Source organism: Vombatus ursinus, unplaced genomic scaffold (genome assembly GCF_900497805.2).
Source record: "Vombatus ursinus unplaced genomic scaffold, bare-nosed wombat genome assembly UNPS02014847.1, whole genome shotgun sequence".
In the NCBI taxonomy this organism is placed as follows: Eukaryota; Metazoa; Chordata; class Mammalia; order Diprotodontia; family Vombatidae; genus Vombatus; species Vombatus ursinus.
In genome coordinates, this window is record NW_020954625.1 from 12,518,765 (window position 1) to 12,536,764 (window position 18,000).

Consider the following 18,000-nt stretch of genomic DNA (forward strand, 5'->3'; position numbering starts at 1 on the left):
GCACATAGATTTCAAAGGAGGAAAGAGTGCCTGCTCCACCAAAAATGCCGAGACCCCTTGTTCTAAGACAGTCAAGTGTAGACAGGTGCCGACCTGTGCTGACAGAGGCCCTTCCTTCTCTGAGAGCCTCTGTCCCCATCCCTCTCCATCCCTCCCTAGCATCTAGTACAGGGGCAGGGCTGCATTTTGTTATGAATATGTTGGGTTAGCTTCATTACGAGCTTGACTTCGTTCTGGCCTTCCTGGTGGGTTGTTTATACAGTGTGCTCTTCCAGAAACAACTTCCCAGCATCCCAGGCGCCTTGGTTAGGAGGCCAGAGATGCTCAGTCCAAACATGCGGCCCAAGGGAAGCATGTGGGTCTAACTGGTCCCTTCAAACTTCGGTGGTTTGGTTTCTGATGAGAAGAGGGCCCAGTCAGGCTTCTCCAAATTGGATGCATTTGCTTAACTTTTTTTTCTTTGTCACGAAGGAGGTTGACTCTGGGGAATGACTGATGTGTAAAGATGAAAACTGTCAATAAAATACAATTACTAAACAAAGGAGCTCCGTTGCTGCATCTGTGAAAGGTCAAGAGGTGAAACACAGACTTGTCCAAAGGACTGTGTGTGATCCATGCAGATCCCTACCCTCTCCCATAATTTAAAATGCTTTTTAAAACGCCTGAGGCCCGAAAGAATTGGATAATCTGCCTAGGAGGCAGCACTTTGCCAGTCTTTCAATGTGGATGCTTTCATTGGCCGGTTTGTACTGTAGCTTATTAATTTTAGCAAAGTGCCGCTGTGTTTAATCTGCACCTGGATGACTATAAAACGTAAAAATATTTACTCAATGTAATAGTTTTGAAAGAAAATGACTAATTGGCGCCCTCTGCTGGTCATTTCACTTCACTGCAAGTAGGCCAGGACCTACATTCAGAAATCCTTTCAACCTTATTTTAACATTTTCCTGTATATAAAAATAAGACAAATATTCACCTAAAACTCAGCACAACATCATTTGCAAACTGTGATTCCACTACCAGAGGGTGATTTTTTGCTTGGACCAGGCTTCTTGTCTGTCCACCAATTAACTCTGCAAGCACAGAGCTCTTTATTGATAGTAACTGGAGATTGATCAAGCTCATGTTTGCTTAACCATCAACTACTGTATCGGAAGTCATTTTAATTCTTAGTCTCAGGATCCACCAGAGTTTGGGATTTAAGTTAATGTACACAATAATGATAACATTTATTTATGAAGTACTTCAAGGTTTTCAAAGTGCTTTCCAAGTAATATCTCCTTTGATCCTTATAACAAACTTGGGAGGTAGGTACTATTATTCCCTTTCAGGTTCCCAGGCAGGTTAAGTGACTTGTCTGGGGTTACCCAGCTAGTATGTGTCTGAAGCAGGATTTGAACTCATGTCCCGACTCCTCCATCCAGTCGCTAACCATTGTGCCACCTAGCTGCTCATATACATAAAGCATTGATAACCCAATTTAAGCTAATTCACACTTTTTCTTTAGATAGCTATATAAGTAAAGCAGAATTACAGGGAGACCTTACTTATGCATGTAGTTGGCTGAGTTTCCTTCTATATTTTTCTAACCTTTAAATCACCTTAGCCAACAAGAGTTTAAGGGGGAATTCAAACCAAATAATTTCAGACATACTCAAATGGCCCCTCTGTATACCCAAAGCTCCTTGTCTTGGACACATTACATCTTAGGACTGTTGAGAGGGATTGCTTAACAGTCACCAGTGATGTGATTTTTGTGGAGTAATAGAAAAGTGCAGAGGTTTGTGGGGACTGGAGTCATGGAAATGGATGGCTCAGTTTTCAAAGGAAGAAAAGAACTTGATTCATCTGCTAGATGCCAATTCCTGGGGAAAAAAATTTGAATGGATTATTAAATAGGTGGTTTGAGAGTGCTTCAAAAGGGACCCAGTCATCACTTGGAACCAACATGGGTTGTACTAAGCCAATGACACTTCCTTTTTTGACCTTTATTTTTTTGGACTGGAAAATTTGCACAGTTGTGGAGAAGAGAGGTCCCACAGGACTGGAGAGAGGCAGATGTTGACTCTTTCCCTTCCCCTTTCTTTTTCTTACCTTCTCTTTTTATTATCAGAAAAATCCCTCCTCACTACCCAAAAGCCACCCTACATAATAATAAAAATAAATTGATCGGTACATTGGAAAATCTGACCATATGTACAGTTTTACACCTGTTGACTCCCACCTCTACAAAGGAGTGAATGTTGTCTTTTTGGGGGAAGGATTGTTCCTTGTCATTTTGCAAACATTCACTTTTTATAGTTTTGTGACTCTTTACGTTTACATTATTGGAGTCATTTGTGTCTGATTTTCTTGGCTCTGCTGACTTCACTGTGCATCAGTTCATGTAAATCTTTTCCATGCTTTTCTGTTGTCATCCTCTTTACATTTCCTTACATTTATGTGCCCTTCCCCAGTTGATGGGGAGAGTCTATATTTTGGTGTATATGTGAACTTCTTCAGGTATAAGCCCAGTAGTGGAATCTCTGGGTCAAAGGCTATGGATGTATTACTTATTTGCATAATTCCAAATTGCTTCTAAAATGTTTGTACCATTTCACAGCTCCACCCCTTCCAATAACCATTCCTGTCTTTTGTCTTCTGTCATTTTGCAGTGTGTGAGGTGACACCTTAGGGTTGTTTTGATTTGCATTTCTCTTTGTTAGTAATTTCATATGGTTCTCAATAGTTGGCAATTCTTCTTTTGAATTATTTGTTTATAACTTTTGACTACTTCTCTATTGGGGATGGCTTTTGGTCTTAGATATAGCTATTCATTGTTTATATCAGAAATAATAAGAATAGTATTTTGTAGCATTTAAACATTTACAAAGTTCTTTAAATATCTGATTTGATCTTCAGCAACCTTGTTATTATTCCAGTTTTACAGATGAGGAAACTGAGGCTCAGAAACATTGAGTGCTTTGTTTGGAGTCACATAGCTAGTTAGTGTCTTCAGGCAGGATTTGAACTCAAGTCTATCTATTGTACCACCTAGCTTCCCCTACCACTTCTTCCTTTCTTACTCCTAGGTGCATTAATTTGGTTTGTGCAGAAGGTTTTCAGTTTCATTTAATAAAAGTGATCACTTTAATCTTTAGTGATTGCCTCTATCTTTTGTTTGGTTACCCTCTAGCTGTGTGACCCTGGGCAAGTCACTTAACCCCAATTACCCCCCCCCAAAATAAAAAAATAAATAAATAAATAAATAAAAATACATTAACCCTGCCAGGAGACAAGTAGGCGACTTCAGTGAATAGAATGCTGGGCTGAATCAGGAAGACCTGACTTCAAATTTGACCTCAGGTACTTCCTAGCTATGTGACCCTGGGCAAGTCACATCATCTCTGTCTGCCTCAGTTTCCTCAACCGTAAAATGGGAATGATAATAACAGCATCTACCTCCCACAGTTGTAATGTACCTAGTTAAGTACATAGCAGGTACTTAATAAATTCTTTTTAACTTCTTTCTATCTTTGAGGAGCATTTTATAATTGAAGCTGTACTTTGTGGACTTCTGTAGATTAATCTCCAGATATTTTATGCATTTTGTAGTTATTTAGAATGGAATTTTCCTTTCTGTTGTTATCTCTTGGATTTTGTTATATAGAAATGCTACTTCTTTTTCAAGGTTTAGTTTTATAGCCTGTAACATGGCTAAAGCCATTAATTGTCTGAGTAGTTTTGCCCATTAGCTAGGGTTTTCTAAGTATACCATCGTCATCAGCAAATAGGGATAGTTTTGCCTCTTTATCTTCATGCTTTTAATTTCTTTCTCTTGTCATTATTATGAGCGTCTCCGGAATTGTGTCAAATAATGATAGGGAGAATGGGTTTCCTCGCTTTATTCCTGTATTTAATGGAATAGTTGCTAGTGTATTTCCATTACATATGATACTTGCTTTTGGTTTTAGAGAGAATTATTATGATATTTTAAAAAGGTTCCCCCTATGCCTATAAGTGCCTGTTGTACTGTGTCAAGGACTTTTTCTATATCTATTTAGATTATTATGTGGTTTTCAATGTTTTTTGTCTTCAATATGATTATTTTGAAAGCAACTATAGGCAACAAAATATTAACCTTATATTTGCCAAATGCATCTAAATTCATAAAGGAAAAGTAACTGAATTACAGTAATATAGTGTTGGCCAGGACGTTTTAATGTTCCTGGAGAAATATAATAGAAATATAAACAAGGAAAAATATAGAAATGAACAAATTGCTGGATAAACTGGAGCCAAAAACCGTATGGTATATTCTCAATAGTACTACTAAAGAATATACATATTCTTAAGCACCACATAGAACTTTTACAAAAATTGGCCGTAGCAAGCAAAGTTATTGCAAATGTTAAAAGGCAAGAAATAGTAAACACATTCTTTATAGAACATAATGCAACAAAAATAGTCATCAGTTCAGGGACCACAAACAAAAGATACAGACAAAAGTGAAGATTGACAATGAAATTTTAAATGAGTCAAAAAACAAATCATAGAAACAGTAATTATACGATTTTCAGATTTTTTTCAATGTATTGGTTTTGCTGGTTGTTTTTCTTTTGTCTTTAAAATATTGTTATGGGGAAGATCTTTGGGAGAAGCAATGGGAGAGATAGCAAAGGAAATTGTGGCATTATAAAAAAAATCAATAAAATTTATTTAAAAAGATGATTATGCAAAAGAAAAGGATAATGATGAAACACCATAGCAAATCAACAAATTTTTGGGATTCAGCTAAAGCAGTTGGCAGGGGAAAAATAATTATATCCCTATAAACACACATTAACAAAATAGAATAAGGGTATTAATGAACTGAACTTGCATTTTAGAAATGTAAAACTCCCAACAAATTAAAATAAACACAAAAGAGAAGATATTAAAAATTAGTCATTCAGTCAATAAACATTTATTAAGTGCCTGCTATGTGCCAGCCACCATGCTAACCCCTGCGGATACAAAGACAAAAGAAAGGTCATGTTCTCAAGGATCTCCCAGTCTAATGAGAAAAACAGGCAAACAACTATACACACAAAGAAAATATAGGGGATAATTAACAGAGGAAAGGCACTAGCATTAAGTTAGGCCAGTAAAGGGTTCAGTAAAGGAAATGAGATTTAACTGAGATTGGAAGAAAATCAGGGAAGCCAAAAGGTGAAGTTGAGCAGGAAGAGGATTAGAGGGAAACTGTTTAGCCGATCCAATTAAAAAGGAGACGGTAGAAAGTCAAAAGTAGCAAATGAACAAGGTTAAATCCCATCAACACCTGGAGAAGTAATAAACATTATCAGAACCTGTTAACCGCAGCTATATGCTACCAAAACTGAGAACACCTCAGGAACAGAGGAATACCTTAAACAATATGAAATACCCAAACTTATAGGCCAAAGAGATTTTTAAATAACCCAATCTTAGAAAAGGAAATAGAACTACCTAAAAGGAACTACCCAAGAGAGGTGGAGAACTCTTGGCCTGATGGATTCACAGAATTCTATCAAAGTTTTAAAGAACAGTTTAGTATCAATGTCATACATATTATTCTCAAAAAAGAAAGCACATACCAGACTCCTTTTATGAAAGGGTACTAACAAAGCAAAGAAAGAAAAGTATTGAGTCTGGAGACTAATATCATTAATCAATTTTATTCAGATTTTTTGATGAAATCTTGGTAAATATCACAGCAATTGATCCCAAAAAATCATGGTGATCAAGTTGGATTTCTACCAGGGATGATTTTTACATAGGTTCCCAAAGTGGGCAGTACCACCCCCTGTGGGGAGCTGGAACGAACCAGAGGGGTGGTAGTAACCTTAGGTGCGATCAGGGGACCTTGAATAAAAATAAGGGGGCAGTGGAAGCCTAAGGAAAGAAAAGATAAGAATTTTGAAAAACCATTCATACGTGTTTCATCTGTTGTGTAACAACAGTTAACGTTGTGGTGATTCCATTGTTTTCCAAATAAACACACAAAATGCAAGTTACAGCGCGTCAGTGGTCAAGTCTGCCAAAAGGCTTAACAAGTAAGTGTTGGTAGGCAAGCATGTCGTGCTTCATGGGGATGTCCAGCATGCATCAGCAGGAATATGGATGTGTAATGACTTGTTTATAATACAATACTATACAGTTACATGACACAATATTGCATCATCAAAATTTCAATGCAGGAAAAATACAAATTTACTGTAGATTATCAAATTTTAGATGTCATTTTTTAAAAAAATATTTTTTTGAAATGACACATTTCAAAAAGAGTCATTAGAGGTTAAAGAAAGTAGATTTCCAGGGGAACACTGAGTAATTTTTTTTTTTTTTTAGTTTGAAAAGGAGGCAGTAGGCCAAAAAACAGGTTTGGAAACCTCTGATTTAACAATAGGGAAAGAGTCAACATAATTAATCATATTAAATAAAAAAGCATCCCAAGCCACCTGATTATTTCAATCAGGATTCATAGAATTCTATCAAAGTTTTTTTGAAAAAAACAAAAAAACAAAACCCAAAAAACTGAAAGGGAGGACAGTTCAACTAGAGACTAGTAAGTTTGATTCTTGGCGTAATTCTTGGTTTGTGAACATTTAGAAAGGGAAGTAGTGATTACTGATACTCAGTGTGGCTTCATCAAGGGCAGGTCATTTCATTCTGACTTAAATTCCATTTTCCTAGATTGATAAATCAAGGGAATGCCGTAGACATAACATTTAGATTTTTGCAAAGCATTTGATAGGCTAGATAGAAGGACAGTTATGTGTTGAATGTATGGACTCAACGCATAGGTTATATGTTGTTTAACTTGGAGAAAAGTCTCTTGTGGATTGCCCCAGGGATCTATGTTTCTGCTTTTCATTTTTCTTTTCTCTGGGATGAGGGCAGAGATACTTTGCTTATCAAATTTACAGATGACACAGAGATAGCGAGGAAAGCTAATACACTGTATGACAGCCAAAATCCAAAGATCTCAGGAGGCGAGAATGCTGATGGTAATCTAATAAGATGAAATTTAACAGAAACCAAAATAAGGTCATAAGTGCAGGGTGAATCGGGGGTTTTAGTGGATGATATCTAAAAATGAAGGTGAGTTTAGGCTTCACTGAGACAAGGATACTGTCCAGAATGAGGGAGGTCTGATTGTCTAACAGCATGGGGAGGGCACAGGAGACCGTGCCCCGTGAGAGCTGGTAGGAGCTTGGCATGGGTAGCCTGGAGAAGAGAAGAGATCTTGGGGAGGGGGAGGGCGGTGGTGGAGAGGAGGAACAAACGCAGTTTTCAGATACTTGAAGATATGATACGGAAAGACAATCAGACTGGCTTTGCCTGGCAGAACCAGCATCATTGAGTTGAGACTGCAAAGGCAGAGTTAGCCTGACCTAAAGAAAACCTTTTTTAAAAATTGCTTTATAGCACTTTTTATTAATTTTATTTTCTAAATTAGCAAGCATAAATTTCCTCTTCCAACTCCCCTGTTAAAAACTGAAATTTAAAACTTTGTAACAAACATCCATAATTAAACCAAATGTGCTCTCAATATTTATGTCTAAGTCTAAAATTGGATGTCTTATCGTACACCTTATGTCCCTCACCTCTCTGTCGGAGGATAACATTCTTCATCGTTGATTCTCTGGAATTGTGAACGCTCATTGAGTTAATCAAAGTTCTTTCTGACTTAAGTGCTCAGTTACTTCTCTCTCATTCCTCTATTCTGTCCCTCATGGCACTGTCTTCCTCATGGAGACATTTGATGAATTACCTGGCTCTAAAACCATCAGGAGCTGCACAGTGTTTGCTCAGATGATCAATAACATACTTAAGGTGGCGTTCAATGCCCTGCCCAATTCATTTCACAACACTTTAAGGCCGCTTCCAGACAAATGACCCTGAGAAAGAGGCTTTTTGATCTCATCTTGTCCTCTCTTGCCTCTGCATCCTTCCAGGTCTGAAATTCATTCCCTTAGAAACTACCTGTTGAAATTCTCCTTTGCCCTCAAGGGCCAGCTCAGTCAGGTACACCCCTTGTATTAGGTCTTTTGATCTGCCCAGCTTCAGGGAATCCTTGCCTACTTGCTCAATGCTTTTCACTAACTTGTGGCTTAATTAACATTCATATTCATGTTATAATTATTTGTATTCATGGCTCATCCCTGTCTGATTTTGAAAGTTCCTTAAGGATAGAGGCTGCTGTTTTTCACCTTCAAGGCCAGAGGCACCAGGCATTGGATTGAAATGAATAGATTGCACCCTCAGGGTGAGCCAAAACCAGTAAGTGCCTCCTTAGTTTGTGGTCATGGAGGGTTCCCCCCTAGAATGAGAGAGGAGCTGGTTCCCCGGTATGCTGCCTGCCTCACTCTGACCCCATCTGGGTTCTCTTACTAGGTTCTGTGCATTAATTTTTAGAAGGACATAGACAGAGTATGTCCAGAAGGAGATGATCAGTCAGGATGGAGGAAGGACTTAAAACCATGGTTTTAAGTTTTTAAAGTTTAAGTTTAAGTTTGTAAAGCTTAATAGGTACCAAATTAAAAAAAAATTTTTTTCTTAATCTCTAGAGCAAGAGTGTGAGGTATTATGTGTAAAAGAAATTACCTCCCATGGTTTAGTAGAGTACGAGGTGAAGAAATTAGGGAGAAGACTTACCGGGGACATGGTTGTAAGTGCCTATCTTTGGAAAATATTCATTCACATTGGACGGGGGAGTCAGTTTATTCTTGGCTCCAGAGCTTAGAGCTCTAGGACAAACGTGTAGAAGCTATGGAAGGCTGGGTGGGCTGCAAATTTTTGCCTCTGACTAATACAGTAAAATATTGTAGTTTTCTGTGGTCTCTAATGACATCAACATTGTTGACCTTCAATCCAGAGAAGCAATGGAGCATTCATTGGGCAATTAGTGCTTCAAATGGGAGTTAGGTCAGTTGACATTGAAGACCCTTCTAACTATGATTTTATGATTCATTTGTCTTAGTGATTTAAAAAAAAAAATGACAACTAAATTTGTTTCTTTTGTGAGATTTTACAGTGAATTCAATACCCACCAAGGCATTTGTTACATTTTTTATTCAATAAGTTGAAATGTCTGTATTTGAAAATTTGGGTAGACATAGGTGGAAAGTAGGATAGAAAACTTATTTTCTGCTGCCATGATGATGAAGAGAATGGAGGAGAAATGAGAAAGAAACTAGGAGCAGGTAATGTCCGTTGTTTACTTCAGGGAACAAATATCTGAACTTTACCTACCTGAGCATACCATATTCATCTAGATGCCATCCTTAATTAGGTTTAATGGATTTCAACTTTAGAATAATTCACAAACCCTTCCATTGCATCTACTCAGATGTTTAAATTACCTGGCTTATTAGGCCTTCCCGTTATCTCCAGTGAAATTCATATTTTGATGGATTATATTACTCATTGCTTATTATTGCAGAAATTTGAAAGAAATCTCATTTATATGTCGGAAAAGATAGGAGTTTGAATTTATGAATGGTAATTTTATTTCAAAGGAAAATGAATTTCCTTTTATGTACTATAAAATGTATTTTATCTGAGATTTGATAATAAAGCAATAAGGCTGATGACTGGCTTGCGGAATTAGTCTCATTATTTTATAGTCTAGTTTGGGCGAGGGTTTGCATATGTGTGGACCTGGGGTCTCCGGGCTCAGATACACCCTCTACCACTGTTGATTTCAGCTCATCTAGGCCACCTCATTCTAGGCAATTCTAATTCTGATTTGTGTCTTTTTAAATCTCCCATGTCACTTATCAACTCAAGTATCCCAGGTAACAGAAAGGGTTCCTAATGAACTAAAATAATTTACCAAAGTATTTGTGTGCCCAAGTATTTGAAGTGAGAGATAAAAGTGGGAGGTTAATGTATATTCTTTTAATTAGATATATAAAGCAAGCTGGGCCGTTGGTTCCCAACAACAGTTCTCTCGGCAGTCCTATTGAAAAGTGAAGATGATTTTTAAACTGTGGAAAATAAATGAGATGACTTCTTCCTTTAAGCACGGACCCCATCTTTCCCCCAAAGCCTTTATTTAAAATCAGATAAGACTTACATAAATACACATTTTCAAAAAAAATCTCATTTCACCACAAATTTGAGAATTGACCCAGAGGAGTTAGAGAAGACAAAATATTGGAGGTTTTTAGGACATAGCATGTCAGGGATGTGCAGAGAAAGGATTAGATGTTTATCCTGAGAAACGTTATTTAGTGCTGCCCCAAGGTAAGAGTCCTTGCTTCCCATCTCTTCATATCTTCATGTAGTCCTCAACTTATTTTAGTACGTGCTTTGTACTTGGGAAGTATGTGTATATAATATATGCACATAGTGATGTGTGCATGATTATATATCTATCATAAACTGATCCGCTAGTCTGCTATGTCTTGTTCTAAGTGAGCCCATGTTGGCTCCTAATGATCACCTCCCTTTCTGAGCGTTCATAAACCATCCCCTGAATTCATTTCTAAATAGCCGACCAGATCAATGTGGCATATTTCAGTGAAGCAGCAGGATATCTGGGTTTGACACTTTCTTTGTAGCCATGGGCAGGTCACATCACCTGCCTGAGTCTCAATTTCCTCATCTCTGAATATAATATAATAAAAAATATATGAAGATAATTATACGATTATATCTAATGATGCAATTGTACAATAATTTAGATTATATACAATAATACCTGCACTGTCTCCTTCACCGTCTTGTTGTGATGGAAGGGCTTTGTAAACAATATAAATGTTTATATAGACATATTTATACATACACACATAATATGCATAAATTTTACAGCGCATCAGCAAGCATTTAAGACCTTACTATGTATGAGGCACCGTGCTAAGTCTTGAGGATACAAAGAAAGGCAAAATCATGGTCCTGCCCTCAAGGAGCTTCTATTCTGACGGAGGGGGGGACAGTATGCAAACAATCCTGCCCATACAAGATATATAATCTGGTCAGGGTGATTTACCTCCTGGTAGTAAGTTATATACTTGGGAAGTCAATGAAACTTTGTTTTTCAGTTCACTATTGTGTCATTTGGTAAGTGAGGAGTGTAATAATTCAGTCACCCTTTTCTTTTGACAGATGTGGGGATTCCAAAACTAAAGAATGGACTGCTTGTAAAGGAAAGATTGCGCTATCAGGTATGTGATATGTGGCAATGTCCCATTGCTTTCCCACTCAACTTGCTGAGGTCTTACAGGGTCACACTCCTGAGCCTGGTCCTCCGAGCCAACCGTCCCCCAGTTCAGGCCTATCTTTTCAGCCCTGCTTTCCATTACCATACACGTGGATGTCTGGTTTTGTCCTCTGCCGGGCTTGTTGCTAATTCTCTTGTTTGCGTGGTCCACCCGCCCTCTTTGCCAAGTCACAGAATCACAGGCAGACTTGGAAGGAGCCATTTAGTCAAACCCCCTACTCCAGTCATGGACCCTGTTCATGTTGTTTTCCCAGAGTCCCCCAAACTCTGCCTAAAGACCTCTAGGGATCCTAATAATTGCCAGCATGTAGATGGTACATTAAGGTTTGCAAAGTGTTTTACAAATTTCATTTAATCCTCACAGCAGCCCTGCAAAGTATATACTATTAATATCCCCATTTGGAAGACGAGAAAACTGAGGCTCAGTGGCTGGTCTAGAGTCTCATAGCTGGGAAGTGTCCGAGGCAGAATTTGAAACATTTGCTGTTTCAAGCCTATTGCACCACCCTGCAGCCCGGAGATAGACAATTCTTTATCCTGAATTGTAGCCTTTTATATTTCAGGACAAGTGTGTTTTTTCTACTTAGATGCCACATTGTGCCTCGTGGTAGCATAGAGGTATGACCCTAGTCCTAGCCAGGGGAGTACCAGCTCCAGCAGGTACTAACATCTGTCAGAAAGGCTTGAAAAGTGGTCCCAGCAGCAGACTCCATCTTGTTTTTGAGGACCAACCTAGCTAAGTTCAGAGGTACTCTTCCCAATTAGTGTGGCCACTTGGTGATGAATTGTTGGGCCCGACGACCATAAAGAAACGTTTTAAATGGCTCTATGTAGCCACATCCCTCCCCTCCTCCACTTTTGGGAGCAGAGCAAAACAAGTCACCATTTTTAGACCATCCTCCCTTTCTGAGATCACCTCCCTTTCTGAGCGTTCATAAACCATCCCCTGAATTCATGAGAGATCCTTATCAGTGTCCAACCATTGGACTTATTCCCAGAGGAAGTGAGTCATACAAATCTTGACCTTTTCACTTGATGTGAAACCAGTTCACAATTTGCCATTCAATGCATGAGTGACTCACAGGTTTCTCTTGAAGAGGCAAATAAGAGTTGGTTTTATTGTATGGATAAGCACATAGAAACACAACTTTTTGAAACATTTGTTCATCTTCCATTGCAGTGCGTGAGATGAGCATTTGCTATTGAGCAAGACCATTGTGAAAATAATTGTCTATTACGCACTGACATTTGGTTCAGAGAATGAACGTAACAAGACCCTACTAATTAGATCAACATCATTGGAAAAACTGGAAAGCAGGGTGGCAGAAACTGTGCACAGACCAATATCTTATACCATTTACCAAGATAAAGTGAAAAGGGATACATGACCTAAATATAAAGAAAGATATTACAGGAAAATTAGAAGAACATGGAATATATTACTTATCAGACTTACGGGTAGGCAAATAATTTATGAATAAACAAGAGATAGCCAGCAAAGTTAGGTATAAAGTGGATAATTTTCCATTACATAAAGGAGTTTTTGTACAAATAAAACTTGTATCTGGGATCAGAAGGGAAAGCAGAAAACTGGGGGAAAAATTTATATAGTTTCTCAGAGTTCTCATCTCGTGTAAAGAACTTTGTCAAATCTATAAGAGTATGGGTCATTCCCCAGCTGATGAATGGTCAAAGGATATGAACAGGCAGTTTTCCAATGAAGAAATTAGAACAATTTATAGTCATATGAAAAAATGCTCTAAATCATTACTGACTGGTAAATTCAAATTGAAACAACCTTGAGGTATCATTTTACACCTACCAGATTGGCTAAAATGATTGAAAGGAAAAGCGACAAATGTTAGAGGGGATGTGGAAAAATTGAGACACTAGTTCATTGTTGGTGGAATTGTGAACTGATCCAACCATTTTGGAGAGCAATCTGGAATTATGCCCAAAGAGTTATTTATTAAACTGCCTATACCTTTTGACCCAGAAATACCACTTCTAGGTCTGCTTCCAAAGGTGATTAGGGAAAAAGGAAAAGAACTTATATGTTCTAAAATGTTTATAGCAGCTCTTTGTGGTGGCAAAGAAATGGAAATTACAGAGATGCCCATCAGTTGGGGAATGGCTGAACAAGTTGTGGTATACAGAATACTACTGTGATATAAGAAATGATGAGCTCAATGATCTTAGAAAAACATGGGAAAGATTTGTATGAAATAATGAAGAGAACCAGGAGAATGTTGTATACAGTAACAGCAATACTGTAAGAATGACTTTGAGCAAATAAGTCATTTTGACTATTATAAATAACCAAATTAACTACAAAGGACATGTGAAAAAAGACACTATCTGCATCCAGAATAAGAACTGATAACTAGAAGTATGTATAGAATAATTTTACATATATATATATGTATATATATATGTATATCTATTTGTGTCTTAATAGTAGCCAAAGTGGTGAGGGGGAAGAAAAAAGAAAAAAAAATTACATGATAACGTTTATATATTTAAAAAGAATAGCAGCTTGTACATAGTAGATTTGCAGTGTAAACCATTTTGTATACTGTGTTATGGAAATGCTTGTTTTATTCCATAAATTAAAAATAAAATAAATTTTAAAAACTTTAGTGCAGACTTTAGTGCAAAAGTGAGCATGGGGAAAGAATGGCCCCAAATACATTAGAAATCATGGTTCAGGAGTAAGAAATGAGAAAGGCCAAAGGCTTGTAGACTATACCAAAGCCTCTTACTTTCATATCTTAAATACTGGCTTTGAGAATGACCCAGCAGGCATTTCATTTGTTAGGCACCTACTGCATATACATGCACTGTGCTGGGGCTGATGATAAAGACAACAGTGAGACATTTCATGCCCTGGAGTGTTTACACCATCTGGGGAAGACCACACTAGCAGAGGAGTATATAAAATAAGGACAGGATAATTCTGGGAAGAAGGCACTAGTACCTGGGGGCATCAGGAAGGGCTACAATGGTACCCTAGCTGAGCCTGGAAGGAAACAAGGCAGAGGTGAGAAAAAAGAGCATTTCAGGCAGAGGTAGCACTCTCACAGAGGCAAATATACAAGAAACAGTAAGACGACCAGTTTGGCTATATTATAATGCATATGGACATAATGTTTAATAAAAGCGGAATGGTAGATTGGACGAAATCTTGAAGAGCTTCAAATGCCAAACCCAGAGCTTTATATTTAAACCTGGAAGTTATAGGAAGCCCCTGGAGTTAATTGAGTGGGACAGTGACATGGCCAGGCTGTGTTTTAGGAAAATCAGTGTGCAGGATAGACTGAAGTAGGGCAGACTTACAGCACTTGAGAGAATAATTACAAGTATTTGCACTAAATAGTCCAGATGAGAAATAAGGGCCTGGACTAGCATGGAGGTTATTTGAGTGGAGAATAGGGGATAAGGTGAGCTGTGTTGCGGAGGTAGAAGTAATAGGATTCGGCAGCTGTTTGATGTGTGGGATATGCAAGAATGAGAAGTCAGGCATACATGAGATTGTGAGCTTGGGTGACTGGACAGATGGTGGTGCCCTAGACAGAAATAAGGAAGTAGAAGAAAGGTGGGTTTGGGGGAAAAAATGAGTTCGGTTTTAGACATGTTGAGTTCGAGATGTCTGTGGGAGATAGTTTAACTTTTATGCTTCCAATAGGCAACTGAATATGTGAAAATGGAGCTTTAGGCATAACCTAGGACTATATTTATAGACCTGGAGGTTATCTGCTTAGACTTGGTAATTAAAACCTATGTGAGCTGATAGGAGAGAGATGGAGAACCTAGGATAGAATCTTGGGGAGAGGGGTCCCCCTACAGTTAAAAGGTGTGATATGGATAAACTAGCAAAGAAGGCTGAGAAGGCATGGGCAGACAGATAGGAGAATCTAGAGAAAACCGTGTCATGAAAATTCGGTGTGGAGTATTCAAAAGGAGAGAGTGGTCTACTCTAGCTGATGTAGTAGAGGGTTAAGGATAAGAGAGGCCATCACATTTAGCAAACCAGAGATCACTGAAAACTTTGGAGAGAGAAAGTTCTTCAGAAAAGAGGATTCATAGAACCAGGCAAACACTAAATAAAATCACATTTTAGCAGATGAAAATGGCTAGTTCAGTTTGATTCAGATTCCTGAATTTTCTACGTATAATAAGATCACCAGCTTCTAAGGGCAAAGGTCAAAATCAATACTAAAATAGATGAAAGAATACAAAGTAAGGTGATATAGCATATATTTGAGGTATCTCCTTCCTGACCTATTTAAACAAGCTGTTAACTTCACATAATGAGAAACGGATAAAAGAATAGACTTTGACACAGACTATAACCATTTCCAAAGGAAGTTTAATCAACGTAAGTCACTTACCACAATGAAGAGACTAAAAGAGCCTAGAAACTGTCTTGGGCAGAAATATTTGATGTTTATTTTTCTAATTAAATTTCATCCTGTTAGCTGTAGCCCACTGGTCTGGCCTGCTGATATTTTTATATCTATATTCTATCAGCCAATGTGTTAACTGTCCTTTCCAGCATTGTGCCTGACTTAGATTTCATTAGCCTATTATTTGTGCCTTCATCTAAGTCATTGTAAAAATGTTGAGAACAAAGCTAAGGGTAGAACCATTCTGTGACACTACCCAGAAACCTCTCTCCAGTTGGCCATTGATCAGCATTATTTGTGTCCTACCAGTAAGCTAGTTCCAAACCTACCTAACTGTAGTTTCATCAAGTCCAAACCTTACCATGAGAGATTGTCAGAATGCCTTACTAAAATCTAGACTATGTCTGTGGCCTCTCCCTGGTCTGCCTGTCTAGTGAGACTTGTTTTAAATGAATTCTGGTTGGTTTTTAGTGGTTACCTCTTCCTTTGTTAAGTGATGATGAATCATCTCTATCTGTTCTAGAATTTTATTATTAACCAGAAATCAATGTCAGGTTCAGGTAGTTTGAAGTATCTACTTTTTTTTTTTTTTGATTGCAACATGTACCCATCTCCCAGCTAGTGGCACCTCTTCTACCCACACTTGTTCCTCAGAAATCACCAGTAGCTATTCAGTAATCACATCTCTAAGTTGTTTCAGTGCTCACAGATAGAATGGAAGTGGACTCAGTGACTGGAACTCTTCCAGGTCAGCTTACCATTGTGATCTTTTGCCTTTTGAATCTCTTATAAGCATTTTTGTTTTTATCCTTCCCAGTACAAAGTCCATTTTCAATGGTGGAAAAGTAGAATTAACATAGGAATTCTACAGTTGCATCTTTCTTTTAAAGATTTTTTCAATTCAATTTTATTTTCAGTTCTAAATTTTTTCCCTCCAAACTCTCTTCCCCCATTCGTTGAGAAATATGCTTCAATCTGCACCTCTTTATTTGGAGATGATTATCAGAATTTCCTCACTAGTCCTCTGGGGGTTATCATTGGTCATTGTGTTGATCAGAATTCTTGTGTCTTTCAAAGTTGTTTGTCTTAATATTGTTTTCATTATATGAATTGTTCTCTTGGTTCTGTTCCTTTCACTTTGTGTAAGTTCATGCAAGTCTTTCAAGGTTTCTCTGGAATCATTTCCTTAATTTCTTATAGAACAATAGTATTCCATCATGTTCATATGTCATAACTTGCTAATTCATTGCCCAATTGATGAGATACCCCTCCAGCTTCCCTTTCTTTGCCATCACAAAAAGCTGCTGTAAATATTTTTGTACATATGGCTCCTTTTCCTCAATTTTTATCTCTTGGGAGGGGGATGGTGGTAACAGACCTAGTAGTGGTTTCATTGGGTCAAAGGGTATCCACACTTTAATAACACAGTTCCAAAATGCTTTCTAGTATGGCTGGACCAATTCACAGCTTCACCAACAGTGATCGATTTAGTTTCTAATTTTTAATCTTTACTTCAAAGGCCCTTTATTGAATGTAATTTTTTATTACATTTTGCTTGGTATATTTCTGTATTGACTCATGAGGTTTTTAATGCTCTAATACATGATTAGTTTTTTGAAGGTTTCACCTTCCTTCTGATCTCTTGTTATCTTAAGCACCTCACATAGGTGTACTATCCCTGCCTTGGTTTGTTTCCTTGGTAACTAAAGCACTTTTTTAGCATCTTAACTTTGATTACATTATTTTAATGAATACTGTGATTATGTCTTCTTCTCATTATCCTTAGAAGAACTTGTTAGGGGCAGCTAGGTGGCGCGGTGAATAGCTCACCAGCCCTGGAGTCAGGAGGATCTGAATTCAAATCTGGCTAACTAGCTGTGTGACTGTGGGCAAGTCACTTAACCCCAATTGCCTTGCCAAAAAAAAAAAAAAAAGAACTTGTCATACTGTTGTTTGTTTGATTATTTGAGCTTGCATCCATTTTTATCTATGTCTTTATTAAGTTTTCTTTAGTTGATAAATCATAACCTGTTCCTCAAGTTCCTTGATCATTCCAGGATAAAATGAGCTGTTTTCTGAGTTTAAGTAGTGCTTCCTTTTCATATTGCTCTTATAGCTTTTAGCAGAGATTTCTTATTGTCATTATTTGAATACATGCTTTAGCTTCCTAGCAGAGAGTAAGCTCCTTGAGGGAAGAAGCTAATTTTGGTATTCTGTGTAGCGCCTTGCTGCCTCACAGATAAGAATTCAATAAATATTTAATCAATAAAATGTATATTTCTTTAAAAGGAAATTTTCAGAAAGATCTCGTACCTTGTGAGCTAATTCTTTTATCCAAATGGCACCCTTCAGTGTACAAGGGTA

At 37.7% G+C, this 18,000-nt stretch overlaps 1 protein-coding gene across 1 annotated transcript in view; it reads left to right on the forward strand.

Moving 5' to 3' along the window:
* Nucleotides 1–18,000, forward strand: part of RTKN2 (rhotekin 2) — a 35,197-nt gene that overhangs the window by 12,286 nt on the left and 4,911 nt on the right. The window contains exon 3 of the mRNA XM_027840521.1: nt 11,116–11,174. Coding sequence (XP_027696322.1) covers nt 11,116–11,174 — 59 coding nt within the window. The remainder of the gene's footprint in view (nt 1–11,115; nt 11,175–18,000) is intronic.